The 23,219-nt window shown below is 53.0% G+C and overlaps 2 protein-coding genes across 5 annotated transcripts; both read right to left on the minus strand.

Moving 5' to 3' along the window:
* Nucleotides 1-25: 25 nt before the first annotated feature.
* On the minus strand, nucleotides 26-8,600 carry DDX55 (DEAD-box helicase 55). Of its 3 annotated transcripts, XM_036307355.1 has the most exons (14): nucleotides 8,443-8,600; nucleotides 8,283-8,333; nucleotides 8,102-8,188; nucleotides 7,263-7,354; nucleotides 7,122-7,184; nucleotides 6,386-6,535; nucleotides 5,504-5,693; nucleotides 4,707-4,789; nucleotides 3,518-3,649; nucleotides 3,118-3,210; nucleotides 2,128-2,242; nucleotides 1,574-1,742; nucleotides 989-1,278; nucleotides 26-766 (listed from the first exon to the last, which is right to left on the minus strand). In XM_036307355.1, the coding sequence occupies exons 1-14, from the start codon at nucleotides 8,548-8,550 to the stop codon at nucleotides 590-592; spliced, it is 1,800 nt and encodes a 599-aa protein (XP_036163248.1). In that variant the 5' UTR covers nucleotides 8,551-8,600; the 3' UTR covers nucleotides 26-589. The 3 variants fall into 3 exon arrangements, with proteins under 3 accessions (XP_036163248.1, XP_036163249.1, XP_036163250.1); XM_036307356.1 differs by lacking the exon at nucleotides 8,443-8,600 and having other exon boundaries at nucleotides 8,038-8,188; nucleotides 8,283-8,337; XM_036307357.1 differs by lacking the exons at nucleotides 8,283-8,333; nucleotides 8,443-8,600 and adding an exon at nucleotides 7,744-7,927 and having other exon boundaries at nucleotides 8,102-8,189.
* Nucleotides 8,601-10,009: 1,409 nt separating this feature from the next.
* TMED2 (transmembrane p24 trafficking protein 2) lies at nucleotides 10,010-17,431 on the minus strand. Of its 2 annotated transcripts, XM_036307399.1 has the most exons (5): nucleotides 17,142-17,431; nucleotides 15,104-15,296; nucleotides 14,639-14,659; nucleotides 12,485-12,592; nucleotides 10,010-11,484 (listed from the first exon to the last, which is right to left on the minus strand). In XM_036307399.1, the coding sequence occupies exons 1-5, from the start codon at nucleotides 17,319-17,321 to the stop codon at nucleotides 11,360-11,362; spliced, it is 627 nt and encodes a 208-aa protein (XP_036163292.1). In that variant the 5' UTR covers nucleotides 17,322-17,431; the 3' UTR covers nucleotides 10,010-11,359. The 2 variants fall into 2 exon arrangements, with proteins under 2 accessions (XP_036163292.1, XP_036163293.1); XM_036307400.1 differs by lacking the exon at nucleotides 14,639-14,659 and having other exon boundaries at nucleotides 17,142-17,429.
* Nucleotides 17,432-23,219: the final 5,788 nt, after the last annotated feature.

Consider the following 23,219-nt stretch of genomic DNA (forward strand, 5'->3'; position numbering starts at 1 on the left):
ACACACACACACACACACTAGTCCATTAGGAGGAAACAGTTTATTCAACAGAAGGCAGCACCTCTCCCAGAACATGACTAGCTGCCTCCATTTCTCATACTCCCCAACGGCAGTCCTGGGGACCGCTCTTAGGACAGAAGGGAAACCCTGGGCACTGGCCGCTCTGCTGTGCCCCGTGCACCGCACCAGAGGGAACGCGTGGCCCCCGTGCCTGTGTTCCGTGTACTAAACCAGAGGGAAGACAGTCCAGGGGCGGGGCACCCAGGGAGCTTGGGAGCCTGAAAGCACTAGGGAACTTTAAAAAGCCTGAAACCAAGTCTACTCCAGCATCAGTGCATTAAAAATAAGTATAAAATAGGCCCAGAAAAATGAGCTCTTTAATTATAGGCGACCCGTCAAATAAATATTGACATCTATTATTTACACCAAATAACTTCCGCCTCCTGATGGACCTCAGGCTGGTATGTCTGTAAAACGTTCAGGACGTGAGAGCCCCTCCCACCTCCTCCTCAGCCTGCAAGTCAGCCCTCCTGCCAGGTCCTGATCGCCGGAAAGGACGTGCGCTCCCCGCTCACCTGAGGCCCCGGAATCAGCCGTCCCCCTCCACATCCGAGGTCCCCAAACCCGCTGTCCTGATGGGCCCTTTGGCACTCGTCAGCAAGCCCTCCTCCAGCTCCTCTGCGGTGATCTTGCCTTTCTTAAACTTCTTCAGGAGCCGCGTGTCATTCAGAAGTTCCTGCATGTCCTCGTCCTCCAGGTCAGAGCCCTGCGTGCAGGAGAGACCAAGCCCCGAACGCCTCAGTGACAGGGATCTGACAGGGATCCGGGGAGTAACAAGCTCTCAGATGGGCTCCCACGAGCATAGGGCGTCCCCGTCACCACGTAACACAGAACTGAGCTCCCCTGGCAAGTCCTATCAGAAGACACTCCCTCCAGGGCCCGGGCGCAGATTCCAAGGCAGGTAAGTCAGTCAAACCTCCCGCTTTACCTCTTCCCTTTTCCTTTTCTTATTCATTTTCTTCTTCTCCCTTTTGGCCTTCTGCTTCGACCAAGCTTTATTTTTCACGAATCTCCTCCTCCCTTCGTTTTCTGTCTTCTCCTTCCTCTGCTGCTCCAGCAGTTTCTGCCGCTGCTTTTCCCTGATCTTATCTCTGAATGGAATGGTGTCCGTGTTGATGTCCACGGGCACGAAGTCTGGAAACTGCTTTCCCCTCAGCTCCGGCATCTTGGGCATCCTGAGCAGGGCGAAGCCTCGCGCCAGGGCAGCAAAGTCCAGATCTGATTCAACCAAGCACCAGGGTGAGACCGGCCCACGGGAGGTTCCAGATCATTTTTCTAACCCAACGATCTCATGATCTCACTGTAACTAAAGTAACTGTGTTTGTACTAAGAAGGAACACTCAGCAGCCAGCTCATTCCTCCACCCAAGCCCTAGGAGGCCTCCCCGTTAGATGTTTAGAAAACAGCCCCGACACATGCCCAGCATTTTATGGACAGAGCAGCCTCGTGCCTGGGTGCCTGCGGAAGCGCAGCCGCCTGGGACAGAGACAGCGCGGGCCGACGCCCGACTCACCCTTGAGTCTGAAGATGAGGCTGCACTCGTGCTTGGCGTAGGCCTGGACGAAGGACACGAAGGCCCGCATGCCCTTCTCAAACACAGCCCTGTCGGCCAGGGCCATGGCCCGCAGCTTCGGGAGGAGGTCCGCCGTGTGCTTCTGTGGCTGCATCTCCTGCAGGGGGCACTGCAGAGCGCACACTCACTTCCTGGCCCCAAGGCTCCCCCCAGAGCCAGGGCCAAGATGACGGAGGGCAAAACAATCCCCTTGCATCTCAGATCAGAGGCCACGGAGCCCAAACCCAGCCCAAGTGCTGTACTGGATCCGAAAGTATTTAAAATTTTACATGACCGCCTAACTTCTGGTTGGAAAATATGGCAAAGCCAGGTCCACGTTCCCACCCGTCCACCAGGGACACAGCTGGGGCTGAGCCAGGGCTGCCACCCGCGAGGAGGCGGGGTCTCCCCCCAGCCAGGCCCTCCCACTTCCATCACCAGCCGGGCCCTGTGAGCCTGCACCCCCATCTAAGTTCCCGACCACCTGCTGGGAAAGGGGCGAGAAGGCGGCTTACCTTTTGGTTGATTGCGAGGAAGGTGACGTAGGACTCTTCCATGGGGAGGAGGAACACCAGCGCGCTGCCGCCGTGGCCGATGCGCGCGGTGCGGCCACAGCGATGCACGAAGGCACTGCGAACACAGGACACGGCCTGTGACGGTGCTGAGCCAAGCGCAGGCCGGGGCCGCCGGGGCCGCCGGACCACAGCTCAGTCCCAGCCCCGCCCCTGACCAGCGTGGACACAGGAGCGTCGGCGACTACATATCCACTGCCAACCAGACAGGACTCTGTGAGGCACTAAACACGACTACGCGGTGTTTACATTTATGCTTATCTGGCGGTACAGGCTGGACGTGGTCCTAGTAGAAAATTTGGAAAACAACAAAAAGTATAAAAAAGATGAAGATGACCTGTGAGCTTCCCACCGACAAGGAACCATTATTACTGCTTGGTTCAGTTACAGGCATTTTCTACTTGGAAGCATTTATCAGTCATACATACTGTTTTCCTTAACCCTTTGAGTGCCAACCAATATCCTAGGAACTATGCTAAAATTGCCAAGGCATTTTTGCTGATTTTACAGTTTAGGAAAAAGAATTATGAATCGCAAGTAAATGAAGTTGCATATTCAAAAACATAAGGAAACCTTTACTACATCTGTTTTCATCTTTGACACATATTGTTTGCTGATTGTATTATAAAATACTAGTAGAAAAAAAAATTGCCGATAGCGCTCCCGGCACTTCTGGCGAAAGACAGGAGCACAATCGCGCTCCCCGGCACTCGAAGGGTTAAACATGTTATCATGTCCATTTCTGCAGGAATTTGTAAAAAGTATTTGAAAATGCCATTAGTTGCTGCAAAACATGGTATTACTACGGGAGAGCCATGACATGCCCACTCGCCTATTTTTGCTGTTTAATTTTCAACTCGTCATTTTATCTGCCCCGAGACTCCCATTTCTCGGCGGTTCCTAGGCGGAGGGCAGCGCTCGGTCGTGCAGTACCTGGCGTTGCTGGGGGGGTCGTACTGCAACACCCAGTTCACCTCGGGGATGTCTATGCCGCGGGCCATCACGTCGGTGCACACCAGGACCCCGCTGGGAGGGAGACAGCGTCATGAGCGGGGTGCCGCCCTTCCATCGCCAGCGCCTTTACGTCTCAGCGAGGACAACAGGGGACAGGTTCCGGGATCTCACAGTGACCACGACAGGCAGGTCCCTGTTCTTACAGAGCTTACAACCTCTCAGGGAAGCCAACAGCTGGCTGAGGAGGTCGGCACAGCAAAGTGGGCTGGGCCAGGACAGAGGGGCAGGGGGAGCAGCAGGGAAGTAAACTAGGCCCACGGAGCATCAAAGGCAGAGGGACATGTGGCAGCTGGAGACGCGCCGCCCCCGCCAGGCCCACCTCTGCAGCTTGCGGAAGCCCATGAAGATCTTGTTGCGCTTGAACTTCATCTTCCCGTGAAGGCACATGATCTCCACGCCCTTCACCAGCGCCTCCAGGGCCTTGCCGTAGTATTCCACGCAGGCACAGGTGCTGCGAGGGGGACAAGGGCTCAGGCGTGGGCCATTGGTCCCCTACAACCAGACGCAGTGACGCCCGCCCTCCGGGAGAAGGCAGACAGCTATGCGTGTTCACAGCTAAGCTCCAAATCCCCAACCCTCTCTGCCGACCAACTCCCCTCAAGCATGAGCTAGAGCCCCCAGGACACATGCCCACGCCTGAAGGGGATGCCGCAGCAAGGGGAGCCCTGGCCCCGAGAAACGGCTTAAACAGAAGTCGTCTTCCGTAACAAAAGCAACGACATCTTCAATATGAAGTTTCACGAGATTTCCAAACGCTTCTGCTTCCCCGCTGGGGACCTGCTTCTCCCCCATCACCGACTCCCGGGCTCAGCAGGTAAGCCAGGTCCCCCAAGCAGATCCACCCTAGGTATCTGGTCTGGGCGCCAAGTCACCCCAGGACGTCGCAGTGAGGGTGCCCAAGAGGGATGGCCACGCAGCTCTCTGGGGCTCCCCGACCCTGTCTTCCCAACGGCTGGGCATCCAGCTTTGGGCGTCTGTGAGCTCGCTCTGTAGCGCCCCGCTAATGAAGTTCGCCCACGCCCCCTTTCATTGGGAAGGGCTCCAACCTGACGACACACCTGGTGCCAGTGAGGGGCCTGAAGCTTAGGGAGCGGCCATGGGCGGGAGGGCAGAGCCTGAGCCGAAGTCTCTTCCTCCCCCAGGGCTCTCCCACCGCACCAGGCTGCAGGTCCCACCCGGCTCCCTCCTGCCACTTAGACCTCCTCTCCAAGGCCTGGCTCAGTGACTGCCTCTCTGTCCCCACAAGTTCACGCCAGGGGACACAAGCAGTGAGATCCTGATATAGCCGCGACAACTGCAGAACACGGACCTGACATTGCGGGACACAGAGCAGCAGGACCTGCCTTCCTCGGGACTACGTTCTACAGGAGCTGAGTTTTCAGTTATTTGCAGCCAAAAGCATTCCTAACTGAGAAGCATCCTAACCGAGAAGGCCAACCCGAGGGCCGGGAGCACCAGGGCGCGTGTGTGGCTGAACCCAGACCCGCCTCAGAGCCCGGAAGCGTTACCTGAAGAAGAGCAGGTGCTTCTCCTGCTTATGATTGCGAAGGAAATGCACCAGCTGATTAAACTTCTCATCTGCCTTACACACCTGCCACGTAGAAGGAAAACGAGAAAAATAAACACAGATGCACTGATGACACTAATCCCCGTAGCGATGCTGCGTTTCAGCCTTCACTTTAAGGGCCTGGTTTCCCGCACACACAGGACACGTGCGTCAGAACGTCCACCAGGCTGCCCAGCTCACTGAACGCAGTTCAAGTAAAAAAAGTGAAGTCTTTGCAGCACCCTGCATTAGCGGAGAGCATGTGTTCTCTTCCCCAGCTTTGCTGCGATGTAACTGGCCGGCAGATAAAACTGCGTACAGTGTGATGGCCACAATCAAGGTGACTGCCTGGCTGCTGCCCGGCCAGGTGTGGCTCACCAGTTGAGCATCAACCTCTGAACCAAGAGTTTACTGGTTGGATTCCCTGTCATGCCACAAGCCCAGGTTGTGGGCCTGATACCCAGTAGGAGGCTTGTAGGAGGCAGCCGATTGGTGTTTCTCTCTCATCAATGTTTTTCTCTCTCTCTCCCTCTTCCTTCTTCTCTAAATTCAATAAAAACATTAAAAAAAAAACCACACAAACTAACATTACCTATCACACCACATGGTTACCTGGGTTTTCTGTGAGAACCCTTAAGATCTGCCCCTTAGCAAACTCAAGTACACACCCCGGCACTGAGTACCATCACTGGGCTGCACGGAGACCCCAGGCACCACTGTGCCGAGCCGCCCGGACGCGCGAGCATCCCAGGGGCTCACCATGTAGTGGTTCTCCAGGCGCGAGGGGGTCTTCTGGGTGCTGCTGGCCGCCACGCCCTTCTCCTTCACAGAGATGCGCACGGGGTTCCGCAGGCCTGCTCGCACCAGGTTCTCCACCTCCTGCGTCTGGGTGGCCGAGAACAGGCCCGTTCTCCTCTGCTTGGGCAAAAACCCCAGGATGCTGTTTATGCTGGAAAAAAGAGTGCAAACTGAACCCCGATATATCAGCATAACCAGCAAACATTACATGATGATACTAAACATTACATTATACTAAACTTGGGAAAGACTGAAAGAGAAACTATCGCAGTATTTACAGCAAATGTTACTGAGAGGTGAGGTGATGAGTGCTTTTTATTTCTTCTTTATGTTCCCACTTTTCCAGTTTCTCTATATAAGCACATAATTGTGCTTTCACAAAATGGGGCAGTTCAAAGAAAGTGAAATTAAGACAAACTTTTTGAGACTAAAAACCAGTGAACTGCACATTTTAAACGGTTCAATTGTATGACACAGGACTCAGATCCCAATGGAGCTATATACACACATACATACACACACACAAACTTTAAAAGAAATCACAAAGGGAAATGCATCTTAAGATGAAGAATTGGGCCCTGGCCAGGAGGCTCAGGTGGTAGGAGCACCATCCTGTACACCAAAAGGTTGAGGGTTCGATTCCTGATCAGGGCACATTAAAAGGCAACCTATCAATGTCTCTTTCTCTTTCTCTCAACATATCCTCGGGTGAGGATTAAGGAAAAAATAAATAAAATTTCAAAAGATGAAGAACTGGAGTTTATATTGTGCGGTAGAATTTGAGGGAGCAAACAATCTAATGCTGTGAAATTCATGTGTCCAATCGAGTCCGAACTCCAGTACCTGGCCTCGAACCCCATGTCCAGAAGCCTGTCTGCCTCGTCCAGCACCAGGACATCCAGGGACCTCACGCAGCTGGCCAGGTCCAAGCCCTCGGCCTTCCTCCGGAACATGTCTTCCAAGCGGCCTGGAGTCGCCACAATGATGTTCCCTCTTGGAGAACAAAGTTAACATTGACCACACTTTCTGATCTTGGGGGTAATTTGTAATTCCAAACACATTTTATATCCGACCCCCGAAGAAGTCACGTAGATCCCAGGGGAGAGAAAGGAGACACGTGAGCAGGACAGATGAACGGGGAACTCCAGGTGACGGGGTGGAAATCCCAAGCCCCCATTTTAGACGTGTCTGCAACCGCTGGGAGATGCCAGGGAGATGCAGGCAGACGAGTGGATGTGTGCGGACCTGGGGCTCAGGGCGAGGTCAGAAACCACCAGGAGGGATGAGGCCACTTAGAGAGCCCGGAGTGACCAAAGCAGGGCCCTGAGCCCTGTGCAGTCACTGGGGAGAGCTGGGGGGCCACAGCCCACACGTCCCTGCTCCTGCAGGGGTAAGGCTCGCTGGAGGGAGGGTTCGGGAGGGCCGAAAGGAAGGAGCCAGAGAGTAAAAAGGGAGACTGGCCTGGAGGAAACACCTTGCTGGGAGGGGAGTTCCCGGTTAAGCTGAGATCACGCATCCATTCCTCCTGGGTTCAGGGCCAAGGGCAAGCAAAGAACCAAGCCGCGGCGAGGAAACGTACCCGTGTTCCTTAAACCTCGAGACATCCTCTCCGGGATTCCTGCCTCCGATCCAGAGAATCTGGCTGAAACAGCAAACAGGTCCTGAGCAGGCCAGGCACAGTCCCGGCCCGTGGCCAACCGGGGCCCTGCATCCCCTTTACCTGAACTGCGGGAAGGACTTCGTGAAATGCGACAGGACCTCATCTATCTGAACAGCCAGCTCTCGGGTGGGTGTGATGATTATGGCTCCAACCTGGGGGGGGGGGGGGGGGCGATGAGCAGTGCACCGGCCTGCAAGCTGAGCACATGCACCCGGACCCTCCACCTCACTGCCTGGGCTTCTGAGCAGCCCCGGTCCCAGTGCACGTCCACTACTTTCACTCAGCCCGTCCTCATGTTCTCGGCAGCCAAGTGGTGGTCCCCGGGCCACTGGCGGTCGGTGAGGTCTGAGAGGTTGGCAACGGCTGCCTTCAAGTGCCATGAACTCTGAACCAGCCAATACTGAACCGGGGCTCCTGGGGGCATTTTGGGGTGAGGTTCCTGGGAGCCTCGGGTCCCCTTTGCATCCACCAATCGATATAGAGGTTTGGCTTAGGTTTCTGTTTAAAGACGACGACGATTTAAAATGTCCTCTTAACTCACTGACATTGAACTCCGCCACCAGCACGTCCTCCACCTGAAGGCGGCTTGTCTAACACACTTTCTCCATAAGGCGCGCAGGCGGGCGTCTCACAGCGAGGTCTCCCGCAGAAATGCAAACATCACGGCAGGAAGGGGGCCTCAGGCGGAACCGGGAAGGCGGAGTGTCTCCTGTTCAACCCCGGGGCTGCTCGCACCGGCCGGGGGGGCGGGAGGGGGGGCAGCGGGAGCTGCAGATCTGTCTCCGGGGCAGACCCGCCCAGAGGCAGGAGCCGCGCACAGTGAGAACAGACTCACCCCCGTTTGCGGTCTGAGCATCTGACCAGCTTCCCAGCCCACTGCGCGGCCCGGGCCGCCTCACCTGACTCCTCCTCAGCGGCTCCTCCCTCCGCAGGAGGATCTCCAGGATGGGGATGACGAACGCGAGGGTCTTCCCGCTGCCCGTGACCTGCGGGGGACAAGGGCGTGGTCGGCTCGTCCCCGCGGCTCCCAGCGGAGGGAGACGGGGCGGGGGGGGGGGGGCAGTCCGCACACGGACTCACCGCTTCGGCCGCGACGTCCTTGTTCCTCAGGAAGAGCGGGATGGTGGCGGACTAGAGGGGAGACGGCAGGGCACTGGTCGGAGACCGCCGGCGGCTCGGAGCCTGCGGGTCTCCACCTGCCCCAGCGCCCGCAGGACCCTCCTCCCCGGCCGCCCGGTACCTGCACCGGCGTCATGTACGGGAAGCCCAGCTCCCGCAGCGCGCCCAGCACCCGGGGGTGCAGCGGCACCGGCAGCGACTCCCAGGACCCCTCCGTCACGTGCTCCATAGCGAGCCCCGCCGCCGCCTCCGGAACGCCCGCAGCGAACACTTCCGCTTCCGTCGCCGACCGGTCCGGCCGGGAACCGTGCTCGGGCTGCGAAGTTCCGGGGAGCGGAAGGCGTCCTCGCCGCCGGTGACCGGGAAGCGGATAAGGGGCAGTGAAAGCGGGCGGCGGGGGCCCGGCAGGTGCAGGGCTGCCCGTCCGGCGTCCGCGCAGCCACCGGGGCCGGGGCGCCTCTCACCCCGAGCGGCAGTTGGGCGGGAGGGATGGTGCCCCGTCTCCTGCGCCGCCGCGGGAGGCAGAGGGCAGCACAGTGCCGCGTGCGGGCCGGAGGACAGCGGGCCGGAGGAATGGACCCGGGCCGAGCCCCCGGTTAACAGTAGGGGACCGTGTCCGGTACGTGACAGATGTTGGTTGCCTTCCTAGGAAGTTGCGATCAGATCCTAGACTAGAACCCTGCCGTGTTGTCCACGTGTTCCTCTTCGCTGGGGCACCGCGCACTCAGCGAGCTTCAGTGCCGGGCCCCATGGGCACCCCCTTCTCCATTAATGCGCGAGGCTTCCCCTACTTCACCAGGGGTTCCCATATCATCTCAGCGAGGCTTCCCCTCCTGCCAAAGCCACTCACCCACAGCGCCTGCCATTAGTGAAACTCACAGACGGTCATCTCCGCGCTGGAAGGTAAACCCCACAATGGGCGATTTTCCTCTGCATCCCAGTGGCTCCCCTGGTAGTAAGTACACAGCCAGTATTTGGGGATGAATACACATCTTAAACTAAAGGAAGTGAAAAATAAAAGCCCAAGGCAACAGTTTCACTGAAACATGTTCACCTCCTCAAAACCCCACTGAGCACTTTCATAGACGGACTTGCGCAGAGAGCTCTGAAAACGAAGCCGGAGGAAAGGGCAGCGCTGCCCCTGCGTTTGGGGCTCTGCTTACTAGTTCTGGGCCTTCTCCAAGCCCGTTTATTTCCAAAATAAGAATAATATCGCCCAGCGTAACGGTGGTTTTGAGGAATAAGTGAGACCGACGGTGTCGCTCAGCATCCTGCCAGGACACTTCGCGGTGCTCAGTAAATGCCAGGCTTTCGTATTGCTGGCAGCCCCCAGTGAAGGGAGGGAGGGGATCATTCCTAAAGGAGAGGTTTAGTTTTCTGGTCACTCCACCTGGGAGCCTTCGGCAAATCTCTCTCTTAAACTTATTCCCCACATCCATAATCCAACAGGTGGATGAATAAATCATCACCCAAAACTACTTTTTCCACATGAAATAAAAGATGTTAACATTGACCCGTGAAAGAAACCACACAGGGAACTTAAAATTGGACTCCTGTTCACTATCATCAAGTTTACGGATATAAAAAGTAACACTCAGAAACCATGGACATGTCTCATTCCAATTATGAATAGAAAACGGGTATATAATAAATGTGAATAATCAATATATAAAACAGAATACAAAGACTGTTTTTAAAAAGAATTGTTTATTTACTGAACCTGGGGCAGATTCGATACACAACCAAATTTAAATTTACATATTTTAATTCAATTTTGAAGTGTTTTCTCACACACGCAGAAAAACTGGCATGCAGCAGTTGTCCTAAGGTAAAACTCAGTCACCTTAAGCTGCTGCCAAGTATTTTCACCCGAGGTTGAAAAAGTGTCTATCCTGAACATGAAAACCGGTAACAAATTTAAATTAATTCTATAAAACTCGTTACTTGTAGTTTTACCTATGCAAAGATCCAAAAAAATGTACAAGTAACTAAAATACATCAGTCACAACATAATCCTGGATCATCCCCACACCAAACCTGAGGCTCCTTCAATTTTCAACACATCATCAGAGACCAAGAGAAAGTCATTTCGTTTTATACAAAATAAAATTCACATGTGCCAAAAAGACCCAAGAGAAACAAAACCAAAACCCTAGTACTGACAGTGCTGTCGGTACCCTCATTAACAAGTGGCCAAACGCCACTGATCAGAACTAAAATAGTGGCCGTATCTCACTCCCTGCAACGAAATCCAAGAGGCTTCGCCAGGGGCGTGAGGAACCAGATTTCCCCATGATGGGAGTGCAGACCTCCCGCGTGCCCCGAGTGAAGTGTGCGCCCGCAGAGGAAGAACAGGAGCCACGCCAGCTGCGACACCCAGAGAACTGGCTCTACTAGACTTCCTACAAGGTTAGGCAGAAATCAAACAAAGGTTATAAGCTGCTGTGTCATCAATTTAGTAAAGGTGACGTCCTAAAGTTCAAAGTAAAAATTTAGGGCGGGGGGGGGGGGGGATGTTGTTGGGTTATCTTATCTTTAACGCAAAAGCAAGATAGACAAAGTCTAAAAGAACCAAGCTGGTAGCACACTCTGAAGTCACAGAGCTGCCATTAGGTGGGTAGAAAATGTCGATTCAGACTGTTGTTTCTCATAAGAACTAAACAAAACGAATCTTTAATGACTTGAACTTCAGGATAAGGGGTCAAAAGAATGCAGTCACTTTAGTAAAGTACTACCCTGAACAAACTGCATTCTACTGTGAAAACAAAAGATGTAAGAAGGACTACATGCCTACATTTCACTTACAGTGTTCAAGCTCTGGAAGGGCCTGTATAATGAGGCAGAATTCAAATACATTGTGCCAATCAAATGTCAAATTCTCACTATCACTTCCCCAATATCTATTAATCACCAAGAAACATAGGCTGTGAATGTACAATTCAGAAAATAAAAACATACGAACTAAATGACATTATTATGACCAAGATGTTTGGTAAACAGTGAATTATGAGTTTCGGATCATCAGAAAAAAAGGCTTTTTAAACAACCCTCCGGACTTCAAAAAATCTCTTCAGGTAGTAGATCTGTCCCAACGTCATGGCAACTAAAACAAGAGCTTCGAAGAAGGACCAGAGGACCACTCTGCTGTTGGTGTTGTCGTTGACTGTGGAGGATAAACAAACAAACACAATTCAACAACAATAACAGAGGAGCATGAAAAATCATCCCCGCTCTAACCGTGTGAAAGTAATATTGCACACCATTCGTAGTACTTTAAATACTTCTGTCCCCAAGCAACTCGACAGTTAGAAGCAGAGAATTTTAGACTTAAATGGACCTTTAAGGTTCAGAGTACAGTCAAGTATAATCTGCTTATTTCGTATGGGGAAGAGAGAAAGTTACCTGCCCAAGGTAACACTTCTAGGGTTAAAATCCAACCAACGTTCTTTCTCCCTCACATTGAAACGTCCCTACATTATAATCTTTTTTTTTTTTTTTTTTTTGCTGAATCAGAAAATTGACTTTTAACAAAATTAAGAGATTATTTCAAGATCACAGTTACCCAGAAAGCACTACTTACTAAATCAAAATGTGTGAGTCTCTTTAAAAAAACAAAACAAAAACACATATTTATTGAGCACCTACTGTGTACGTGGCATGTGCTCTAGGTGGGGGAGATTTCTCAGTTTCATGGACCAATACTGATATTCACTACCAACCCGGACAAGTCTCATGATTTATCCACTCACTAGCTAAGGAGTTAGTTCTTAAAGTGACAGTCGTGACTGTATATTTTATTCTCGATTTATATCACACTCTTCCAAGTTCCTGATCAAATTCTATAGCCTTAACTTTTCAGAATCACTGGGTAACACAGCACTCACGTCTCCTTTTTGAGTGAATGTTCTTTCTCCTAAACTCAAGGGTCCCCACGAGACCTGCAACCAGGGGAGCAACGCGCCAATAGTAAACTGGCGCAGTACAAGGCTCTACAGACACATCTACTCAAAAGATAGCCTCGCACGGGTGCTTCTTAAGTCAGTGCATTCGTATGATGTTTGCAAAACCTCCACACGAGGGGCCGGAGGCCGGCGGCGGGCGGTGCGGCTCCAGCGCGCCCTGGCACGGGCCTGCCGCGGGCCAGCCGCTGTGACCAGACTTACTTGCTCTGTGTATCCTCTCCCGCACTTCCATGTACTCCTGCTCGTGCTTCACCGCGGTCATGGCCACGGCCAGCTCGTTGATCATTTCCTCCAGCTTGTTCTGGTGAGCTGCAGGGGTTGGGAACAGTCAGCACAGCTTAGGAATCTCTCTGAGAAATACGCAGAAAGCAATCAAAATCTTCCTCAGAGAGGACAGACAAAAGCAGCTATTTTTAGAAATGGCTCCAACAGCATTTTGGATCCTTGATGACAACTTAATTCTCAAAGCATTTCTTTAAAGTCCATTCCTAGTAAAAAAAAATCTCTTTCAGGGCAGAAAACATACTCCACAATCCTGACTAAAGGGAGACACCCTCAGGAATAAATTCACTGAACTGCTGCGAAGGGAAGCTCACCGTCCTGACGGCTGACCGAGGAGGGAGAACGCGGAGGGCGGGAGCACAAAGTATCAAACAAAGGAAGTCCCGGCAACACCCTAGCGCTGATCTATAAACATTAAACTAAGATCAAAACCTACTCCTAGTAACGCTACTGTTAACTGAGGGGCAGAATCAAACGGACTCTTAATCTCGGAGGCTGAGCAGAGACATTCCGGGGAAAACCCGCAGCCGCTGCACACCGTCCGGGAGCCGAGCGCCGACGTCCCTGCGGGAGCAGCAGCTCTGCCGGGGAAGCTCAGCTGCCCGAGGCCGACAGCCGGTCCCCTTTGGCCCAAAACGGGTCCCAGGGGAACCCAGAGCTCTGAAGCGCCAGCGCACACTGTGGTTGCACCGTGTTCTGGCGATGAGGGACAGGCAGGACGATCTCTGCCAGGAGGGCCCACTGGAGGGTCGTGACTAGCGCCCGGGACTGGGCGTCATGGGGAATTCCCAACCGCCACGGAGGACCCTGCATGTCCGGAGGGAAGCCCAGGGCCCCCACTGTCCGAGCCGGGCTGCAACTCAGACCCCCTCGCTCGCTTCCCTCCGGAAGCACGTGCTACGGGGCCCTGGAGCGCAGGGTTCCTCCAGGCGGAACTGCCGACATTGGGGACCAGGTAATTCTGTTGGGAGCAGCTGCCCGGTGCCCCCACCCGCCATGCGAGTCAAACTGGCTCCTGATATCGCCAAGGGGCCCTTGGGGGCAAAATTCACCCTGAGTGGGAACCACTGCATTAGAGGAAGGCTTGACAGCTGCCATTCACTGCCATTAACAAGCAAAAGCAAGAATTTTAAGTATGTGTTAAGGATTATTTAGACACTAATTCAATATTCACACTCATCAGCCAACGGCTTCTAACTACTTAGAAAGGACTAATTTCCAGAAAACAAACAAACACAAAGCCCTTCAAACTCCCAATTCTTCTTGAAAATGAGCCAAGTCCTACCCTGTAAATGGCCCTGAAAAGCAAGAGCAAGAATTACCAAGTAGGATGAGCCTCTAAGGTCAGAGACTTCAAAACCTAGCCACGTCTTTAGGATATAAGCACTCTCCTGTCTCTCAGTACCTACAGCAAACGTTATCAGGGCCACAGTTAAAATTCGGGCCTGCTCCTTCCCAGAACCCTCCCCTGCAGTGTTAACGCCCCTCCCCCAGTGCCAACGTGCTGGCTCCTGGTAAACAATTCATCCAGAGAATCAGTTCAGGGCTCAGTGCGGGTCAGCTGAGGAATGAAAACCCATCTAGCTGCAGCGTATGGTTGAAAGAACTTTTGTCACAAAATCTGGACATAGCTCTTAGAACTGTATTTCATATCCAACCAAGTTTCAAGATAGAAAGCTTTAATAATCATTAAAACAAGGCTATAAATTACTTCCGACAAAGTCAATAGGACCACTTGCTATTAACTATGTTTAAGACTTACTTGTCCAATTATAGTTGAATATGTCCACCCTTCGCATTCACTTAAAAGAAACAAACGGTGCCACTAAAATGTCCACGGCTATTTTCCAGTGATATTAATTTAAAGTGACCTAACCTGTATCTCCTGTCAACCAAATAAAAACCACAAAAAACAGTCACTCTAATTAGGTGTACGGTTGTTGTTGTTTCATTAAAACAAAAACCACTCTCATGCCAACAAACTGAGGTTAGAAAGAAGGAAAGCAGAAATTAGGGAACAGCGAGCAAACATGTGCAAAAAGGCAGGATGCTGTCCAAAAGCAATCCACCTACCATCCCAGGTGTCTCCACCACCTAAAGGAAAGTTTAACATATGAACACACAAAAAATAAAACAAAATGTTTAGCCAAACTAGTCATGTTCACAAAGGAGCAAACGAAGAGGAAGAGCCAGGATTGGCAAATTCAAGAACAAGCACCCGCAGACCCAGGGAACCGGCACGCTCACAGCAGCACAGAGGGCAGGCTGCTGCCGGGCCACTGTAAAGAACTAGAACAGGAACTCGAACTTCAGAAACGGCGTTCTGTGAATTGGGAGGTCTGGGTAAACAAGTGTGTTTCACAAAAGGTTTCTGCCTTTAAAGACAGGAGGACACAAGAGGCAGGGGGGCTGGGAGGAAAAAGGACAGTGGGTGAAACTAGATAAGAAATCAAAATAAATACTCCATCCGATGATAAAAGTGAGCAGAATTAACATTCTCTCTTGGGAGGGGGCACACACTCCGAGGGTCCGTCTCACCTTCTGTTTCCATGTCTTGTCCTTTGGGGGCCTCCCCAATATCAATGGTGAACATCACTATCTTTGGGGTCATGGTGGACATCCTGTTGCTAAAGCAAAACTTGTACGTCCCGTCCATGTGAGCAGCAAACGTGTATTTCCCACTGGACTCCCGGTCTCCTTTGTATATCCCTTTATTGTCAGGCCCTGTAATCTGGAGGCAGGAGAGAAGCGCAGATGTCAGGAAAGATGTCCAACTAGAAACGTGTAAGGGCGGAAATGTTGGCTGAGGAAATGTAAATTTCAGCATGCGCTCTTCCCTGAGCCCCGCCCACGGCTCCGGCCAGGAAACCGGCTGTGCATCTCATCCCCGTCAACGCTGCCTACGTTTGTCTAATTCGACCTAAAGCAAACCCCTCCGAACGAAAACGCACCTGACACCCCGTGTCTATGTGGCCTGCTGCCTCCACCACCCAAACACACGGCCACTACCGTCAGAGGCGAGAAACCTCACCGGCGGCTGGCTGTGGGTGAGGGGCGACCCATAAACCAGGTCACAGTGCGATGTGCCCTGACCGGGTTGCGGGTTCGATCCCCAGTGTGGGACGTGCGGGAGGCAGCCAACCCACGATTCTCTCTCATCATTGATGTTTCTCTCTCTCCCTCCCTCTCGAAATCGATAAAAAACATGTACTTTTTTTTAAGCAAGAAGCCTCTTTAAAACTAAGACTTCGGAGCAAGGGGCATCCCTGGGTTCCCTGGTTATCACTTCCAACCGGTGGAGGCACCCGCGTTACCTGGGAGGCCTGAGGCCCAGGGAAGGACTAGGGCAGTGATGGCGAACCTATGACACGCGTGTCAGAGGCGACACGCGAACTCATTGTTTTGGTTGATTTTTCTTTGTTAAATGGCATTTAACTATATAAAATAAATATCAAAAATGTAAGTCTTTGACTATGGTTGCAAAGATCAAAACATTTCTATATGTGACACGGCACCAGAGTTAAGTTAGGGTTTTTCAAAATGCGGACACGCCGAACTCCAAAGGTTCGCCGTCACTGGCCTGGATGGACATCAGGAGGCCAAGCTCTCACCAGCCTGGACCCAGGGCGGCTGGCCTGGCTCGCCTCGCTCCCTCCCACAAGGCCCTCCATGCCCACCGTGGGCGGAACAGCGGACCCGGGTCATGTCCAGCCGCTCCTCCAGCTGCCCTTCTGCCTGGGCTCCGCGTGCATGGCGTCCTCTGCGCCCGACTCCCTAACTCGCTGCCACGTGGGAAACCCTTCCACCCGAGTAAGTTCATGCCCACGGGTGAATGTGAACATTAACTCCATGTGACTCCCCCGCCCACCCCCCGCCCCCCCAAAAAAAGTTAGAGGGGAGTCATTCCCTTGGTTTAAAAAAAAAAGGAAAAAGTATATCCGTTTTAGGGACTGGTTTCTTAACCTCCCGTTTCTCCAGATACTTCACTGCAATCGCTCCCCTTACAACGCGAGGCCCATCGCCGCCTCCGTCCCGGGCGGAGGGGCTACACGGCACGTCCCGGGGAGGCGGGCACCGGCGGGTCGGACACTCGGGCCGTTTCCGGGGAAAGTAAAGAACCGCGCGCACGTCGGCCCGGCGCCCTCGCTAACTTCCGATCTGCTTCGCCGAAGTTCCCACGCCGCGTGCCCACGGGGGTCGCGTCGGGACGGAGGGCAGCCGCTCCCCGGACCGAGTCCTGCCGGCGCCGCGCCGCAGCTGAGAGGCGCCCTCCGCCCCGGGCGACAGGTCCCCGGGGACCCGCCGTCCAGCTGTCAACCCAGCGCCACTGACGGAGCAGCGGGTCCGGATCGAGGGCCGCCCGGGACCCGGGACCGCGCGGGCGGCGGGGCCAAGGGCCGAGACGGCGTGGCCGCCGCGGTGGCCCGGCCTCTCCCGGGACTCGGACAGCGGCCTCCCTTCCCGCGCCCCCCCCCCCCCGCCCCGAGCCCTCCGCAGGCCCCGCGCGCGCCCCGGCCGCCGCCAACCCCCGAGCGGCCGCGCGACCCCGCCTCGGCCCCGGGCAGCGCGCCCGCACCTCCACGTCGATGTCCAGGAAGCCGCCCTCGGCCACCTCGAAGATGAGGCCCATCTTGGTGCCCGAGGTGACCCGCTCGAAGAAGCACTCCTCGGCGTGCGCGTCGATGCTGACGAAGTAGCCCGAGGCCGTGGCCAGCAGCGCGGCCACGAGCACCAGCAGCTCAGCGAGCGTCACCATGGCGGGGCTGGGGCCGAGACCAGGTCCGGGACTGCGGCCTCCAGAGCTGCCGCCTTCGCCGCCACCGCTGCCTCCCAGCCGCCACCGCCTGAGCCCCGCCCCTTCCGGCTGCGCCACCCGCGGGGGCTGATGCGGGCGCCGCGGATTGGCAGACGCCGGCAGCTGCCACGTAACGGACGCACGGCGGCCGCCGAGGGACACGGCGGCTGCGAGCGGCCCGCGCCTGGACGGTGGCTTCGAGGGACCAAAAGCCGTCGGCCCCACGTTCTTTTCCCGGTTCGCGCGCAGCCTTCCATTCACGTGGACCACGCAGCCAACCGAACAGTCCGGAGAAACCTCGCCTGTGGGCTTGCAGTCGCCTCTTTGGATCGTTCAGAAAGATGACGAAAGATTTGGAGGCAGCAGAAGGAGTGGCCCCACTGCACGGGAGACCATATTTGCCCATGCTATCTCAGATAAGGGTTTAATCTCCAATATTTACAGGGAACTCATGCAGCTTAACAAAAGGAAGATAACAATCCAATCAAAAAAGGAGCAAAGGACCTAAATGGACACTTTTCGAAAGAGGACATTTAGAAGGCCCAGAGACATATGAAAACATGCTCAAAGTCACTAATCATCTGAGAGATGCAGATCAAAACAGCAATGAGGTACCATCTCACACCTGTCAGACTGGCTATCATCAACAAATCAACAAACGACAAGTGCTGGAGAGGATGTGGAGAAAAAGGAACCCTCGTGCACTGCTGGTGGGAATGCAGACTGGTGCAGCCACTGTGGAAGACAGTATGGAGTTTCCTCAAAAAGTTAAAAATGGAACTTTCATTTGACCCAGTGATCCCACTTCTAGGAATATATCCCAAGAAACTAGAAACACCAATCAGAAGGGATATATGCACCCCTATGTTCATAGCAGCACAATTCACCATAGCTAAGATCTGGAAACAGCCTAAGAGCCCATCAGGAGATGAATGGATTAGAAAACTGTGGTACATCTACACAATGGAATACTATGCTGCTGTAAAAAAGGTCCTACTATTTGCAACAGCATGGATGGACCTGGAGAGCATTATGCTAAGTGAAATAAGCCAGTTGGAGAAAGATAAATATCACATGAGCTCACTATATGTGGGATATAATGAACAACATAAACCGATGAATAAAAATAGACCCAGAGACAAGGTAACACTGAACAGACCATCCAACCTCAGAGAGAAGGGGGGGGGGGGTGCCGCGGGGGCACGGATTAGAGATCAACCAAAGGACTTGTATGCATGCATATTAGCATAACCAATGGACACAGACACCGGGGCGGTGGGGGCTTGTCCTGGGGAATGGGAGTGGCGGGGGGGGGGGTCAATGGGAAAAAAAGGAGACATATGTAATACTTTAAACAATAATATATATAAATAATTTTTTAAAAATTGGACTGGAAGGAATGAGAGATGGGGGCCAAAGCAAGGGCTTTGAGATTTTATGTTGGCCTCCCTGCGCCCTGCAAAAATCGACGGGGAAAGGGTGGAGGCGGGTACGGATAGGCCGGGAGGGGAACACGAGGGGATGTTGAGAATGTTTTACATCTTCACCTAAATAAAGGTATATGAGTGTTTACATAGCTTTATAATCAAGAAGATGTATACTTACGACTAATGCACCTTATTTTACTGTAAAAAAAATGGTTTTAACTTTGTCCACATCCTCCAGAATTAGAATCCTCTCGGTTCCCCCACAGACACGCCAGACCCCCTTAGCTCTTGCCAGCTGCTAGGACTTTTTTTTTCCCTGTCATACTCCTACTCACCCCTCAAAATCCAGCTCGCACGTCACTTCCTCTCGTCTGAATCCCTCTGCCCAGCACGGGCCCTTCCCTCTGTGCTCACGATGCGGATTTGTGCCTCCTGGGTTATGGTTAGTTGCCAGCCTGCCCCCCCCCCCCCACGCGCCCCCATGAGGTGCTCTTGGGCCCATGGAAGGCCTCGCTCACAACAAGTGAGCTGAGTTCTTTGAACTGGCCAGGGGTGAGGAGGGCTAGGGCGTCACTCCAGCGTTGGGACCTTAACTGTGTCACATGTCCGCTTTCTTTACCCGTAAAGGGAAGGACGCCGCCTGCCTGTTTCTCTGGTTAGGCTCAGATGGCACCGCATATGTGCACGTGCTGCTTGAGGGACGGTTTCTTAAAGACATCGGGCAACAGGGGGCAGCAGTGGCCCAGTTTCCACCTTTGGTGTGGAGACAGGGGAGCCGTGATGAACTGTCCTGAACTGTCCCCCGCCACTCCCATCCCCCAGGACAGCGTGTGATGGGGCCCAGGAGTGTAGCAGTGGCCCCCCGAGTCCCTACCGTCCGGCTGCGGCGGTGGCTTCTCCTGGCAGGTCGGCTCTGTAGTGTTCTTCTGGGAGCCATCCCTGGAGGAGGCTCGCTGAGCCCGGAGCCTGCTCTACCAGCCTCACAACCCTCGGGTCCGCCTGCTTCCCTGTATTAACTCTCTTTCTGCTTAAAATACCTGCAGCGGTTTCCTATTCAATGGAATCCAGCTGATGGACGAGCCTTTTGACTTCGCAAGTCAGCCGACTCTGTAGAAAAGCACCAAGAAGACCAGGCGGCTGCCGTGGCTCAGTGGTTGAGCATCGACCTATGAGCCAGTGGCTCACAGTCTGATTCCTGCAGGTGGCGGGCTCCATCCCCGGTGTGGGGCGCGCAGGAGGCAGCCCATCCATGGTTCCCTCTCATCATCGATGTTTCTCTCTCTCTCTCCCTGCCCCTTCCTCTCTGAAATCAATAAAAAATAGATTTGAAAAGAAAAGTGCCAAGAACACTTTTTATCTATGTTCATTTTCATCTCTGAACGGATTAAAGAATATTTAAACCCCACCTGTCAGCGATTTAAAATGTGGACAATGAGTTGTCTGTTGTGGGGGTTTTATTTTCTAAGTCAGGGGACGCAAATTCAAATGCCTTCGGGGACCAGCCAGTTTGTCTGAATGACAGATGGCACCAGCTGAAGGCAAGAGGGAGGAGGGAGGACTGCGGCAAACTGTACCCTAGAGGCGGCTCCTGAGCACATTCAGCTCCAGTTTTTGGAAAACACAGCGGTGGCCAAGCCAAAGACACAGCCGGAAGCCATCTGTACGTTTATATGTTACGTTACAAAGGCAATTGTTCTATCAAATGCTTAGAAGAGAGCCCGTTGCTAACCACAGCGCCGTAAGCTAAGCCCGGGCCTATTCGCTACAGTTCCTTCCTGCCCAGGTCTTCCTTCCTAGCATCGGTGTCATGACTGCGCCTCAGGGTCTTTCCATGGAATCTCAGGATGAAGGCAGGTTGAGACAAACAAGTGCTTTAAAGTCATTTAGGTCAGTTCGTGGTTTAGACTTTTTTTTATTTTTATTGATTTCAGAGGAGAAGGGAGTGGGAGTGAGAAACAGAAACATCAATGATGAGAGAGAGTCATGGATCGGCGGCCTCCTGCACGCCCCACCCTGGAGATCAAGCCTGCAACCCGGGCCTGTGCCCTGACCAGGAATCGAACCGTGACCTCCTGGTTCACAGGTCGATGCTCAATCACGATTCATGCTGACCGGCAAAAAAAACTTATTTAAAAAGAGAGAGAGAGAGAGAGAGAGAGAGAGAGAGAGCCCTAACAGGTTTGGCTCAGTGGATAGAGCGTCGGCCTGTGGTCTAAAGGGTCCTGGGTTCGGTTCCAGGGGCACACGCCCAGGTTGTGGGCTCCATCCCCAGTGGGGGGGGCATGCAGGAGGCAGCCAGTCAATGATTCTCTCTCATCATTGATGTCTCTCTCTCTCTCCCTCTTCCTTCCTCTCTGAAATCAATAAAATATATTTTAAAAAATCAAAATCAAAAAGAGAGATGAGGCCGAACCGGTTTGGCTCAGTGGATAGAGCGTCGGCCTGCGGACTCAAGGGTCCCAGGTTCGATTCCGGTCAAGGCCATGTACCTTGGTTGCGGGCACATCCCCAGTGGGGCGTGTGCAGGAGGCAGCTGATCGATGTTTCTCTCTCATCGATGTTTCTAACTCTCTATCCCTCTCCCTTCCTCTCTGTAAAAAATCAATAAAATATATTTAAAAAGAGAGAGAGAGAGAGAGAGAGATGAGGAGTGGACAGAAATTGCTCGCCTTCTCCCGCACACCCCACCCCCCAGTCCACCCCTCCACGCTCAGGACAGTTCCGAGACTCAGTGGCTCCACACATCCGCCCAGACACATCCCGCAGGCCCAGTCAGCAGCTCGGCGTCCTTGCGAAGCCGGGCCAACCTGGATAATGTTCCGCCTAGACCCCTCTTCCTCCTTTTCTGCCTCACTTCCCTCTCCCTCGCTCTCCTCTCCTTGGTACTACACTCATAAGGCATTAGCTCATATGTTTTTTTAAAGGAACCCATACAAAAGCAATGGGTGATTTTTTAAAAATATATTTTGTTGATTTCAGAGAGGAAGGGAGAGGGAAAGCTAGAAACATCAATGATGAGAGAGAATCATGGATCCGCTGGCTCCCGCACGCCCCGCACTGGGGATGGAGCCCGCAACCCGGGCCTGTGCCCTTGACCGGGAATCAAACCGTGACCTCCTGGTTCCTAGGTCAATGACGCTCAACCACGGAGCCACGCCGGCCGGGCAGGGGATCCACCTCTTAATACCACCACATCGGGGGGCTAAGATTTCAACCTCTGAGTCTGGGGGAACGTGGTCAGCCCACGCGCGGTCACGGCAACAGCATAGTAAAGCGACGCTCAAGTGGCCCAAAGTGGCCTCTCTGAGCGCAGTGCGGTGTCAGGGCCCTGTGGTCTGATGTTCCAGGAAGTGGGGACTTCTCCTTCCACACAATCACGGCTCCTCTCTGCCAAGTGCCCAGCCCGACTGGCTCACATCTGCCCGCAGGCAGCTCTTCTGACCTGCCCCTGACGGGGCGGGGGAGGGAGGGGGGTTCCCCAGCACCCACTCATCCTTCCTTCCATTCCAGGTCTTCAAATCTCTCTTCTCTGACCCATGGCGGAGGCAAGACTTGTGCTCATCCCAGGCACTTCTTCAAGACTGTTTTGGGTTTGTTTGTTTTTACATGTTTATTGGGATGACATTGGTTAATAAGCCCTGCAGTCCTTTTTTATGATTATTATGAAAAAAATGCTAATATTACAGAAGGACCCAGAATAGTATAATGAACTCCCGTGGTCCCATCACCCAGCTTCGACAGTTATTAACCAAATGGACAGTCCTCATTTCGTTCATATTCCCAACCATCCCACCATCCCACCCTCCCAGTGGGTTATTTTAAAACAATGCACAGACATTATGTCATTTTACTCTTACTAGGTGTACCGGTTAATAATGCAGATTTTTTTCAATAGGTGGAGTTACACGTATGCTGATATATATGCGATTTGATATGTATGCTATTGTGTTGTATGGACAACAAGCTTCAAAACTTCATATGTCAAATTTTCTGAAGGTGTTAACATCATAGATGTTTTTACGCTTAGAAATGTTGAATTTTGTGCCAAAAAAAGAGAGCATTTACGGGGAGTTTTAATTCATTACTTTATTTTGAAGAAAAGTGCTGCTGAAAGTGATCGTATACTTCGGGAAGCTTATGGTGAACATGCTCCATCTCAGGATACGTGTGAACGCTGGTTTAAATGCTTTAAAAGTGAGGATTTCGGTGGGAAAGACAAAGAACGTCCAGGTCAACCGAAAAAGATGGAAGACCAACAATGACAAGCTTTATTGGGTGGAGATGCGTGTCCAACTCAGAAACAACTCGCGGAAAGATTCAACGTTGCTCAGCAAACCATTTCCGACCGTTTACAAGCAATGGGAACCATTTTAAAGGAAGGAAAATGGGTGCCACACCAACTGGACGAAAGGCAAATGGAAAACCGAAAAGT

Source organism: Myotis myotis, unplaced genomic scaffold, assembly GCF_014108235.1.
Source record: "Myotis myotis isolate mMyoMyo1 unplaced genomic scaffold, mMyoMyo1.p scaffold_m19_p_47, whole genome shotgun sequence".
In the NCBI taxonomy this organism is placed as follows: domain Eukaryota; kingdom Metazoa; phylum Chordata; class Mammalia; order Chiroptera; family Vespertilionidae; genus Myotis; species Myotis myotis.

Coding starts and splice junctions, on each gene's coding strand:
- DDX55 (XM_036307355.1), bottom strand. CDS start 8,550: ATGGAGCACGTGACGGAGGGGTCCTGGGAGTCGCTGCCGGTGCCGCTG. Junction 3,211..3,517: donor GGCTTCCGCAAGCTGCAGAG/GTGGGCCTGGCG, acceptor TCTCCCTCCCAG/CGGGGTCCTGGTGTGCACCG. Junction 1,279..1,573: donor CCTCATCTTCAGACTCAAGG/GTGAGTCGGGCG, acceptor TGGTTGAATCAG/ATCTGGACTTTGCTGCCCTG.
- TMED2 (XM_036307399.1), bottom strand. CDS start 17,321: ATGGTGACGCTCGCTGAGCTGCTGGTGCTCGTGGCCGCGCTGCTGGCC. Junction 15,297..17,141: donor TCCTGGACATCGACGTGGAG/GTGCGGGCGCGC, acceptor TCCTGCCTCCAG/ATTACAGGGCCTGACAATAA. Junction 12,593..14,638: donor TGGTGGAGACACCTGGGATG/GTAGGTGGATTG, acceptor CAACCCCTGCAG/CTCACCAGAACAAGCTGGAG.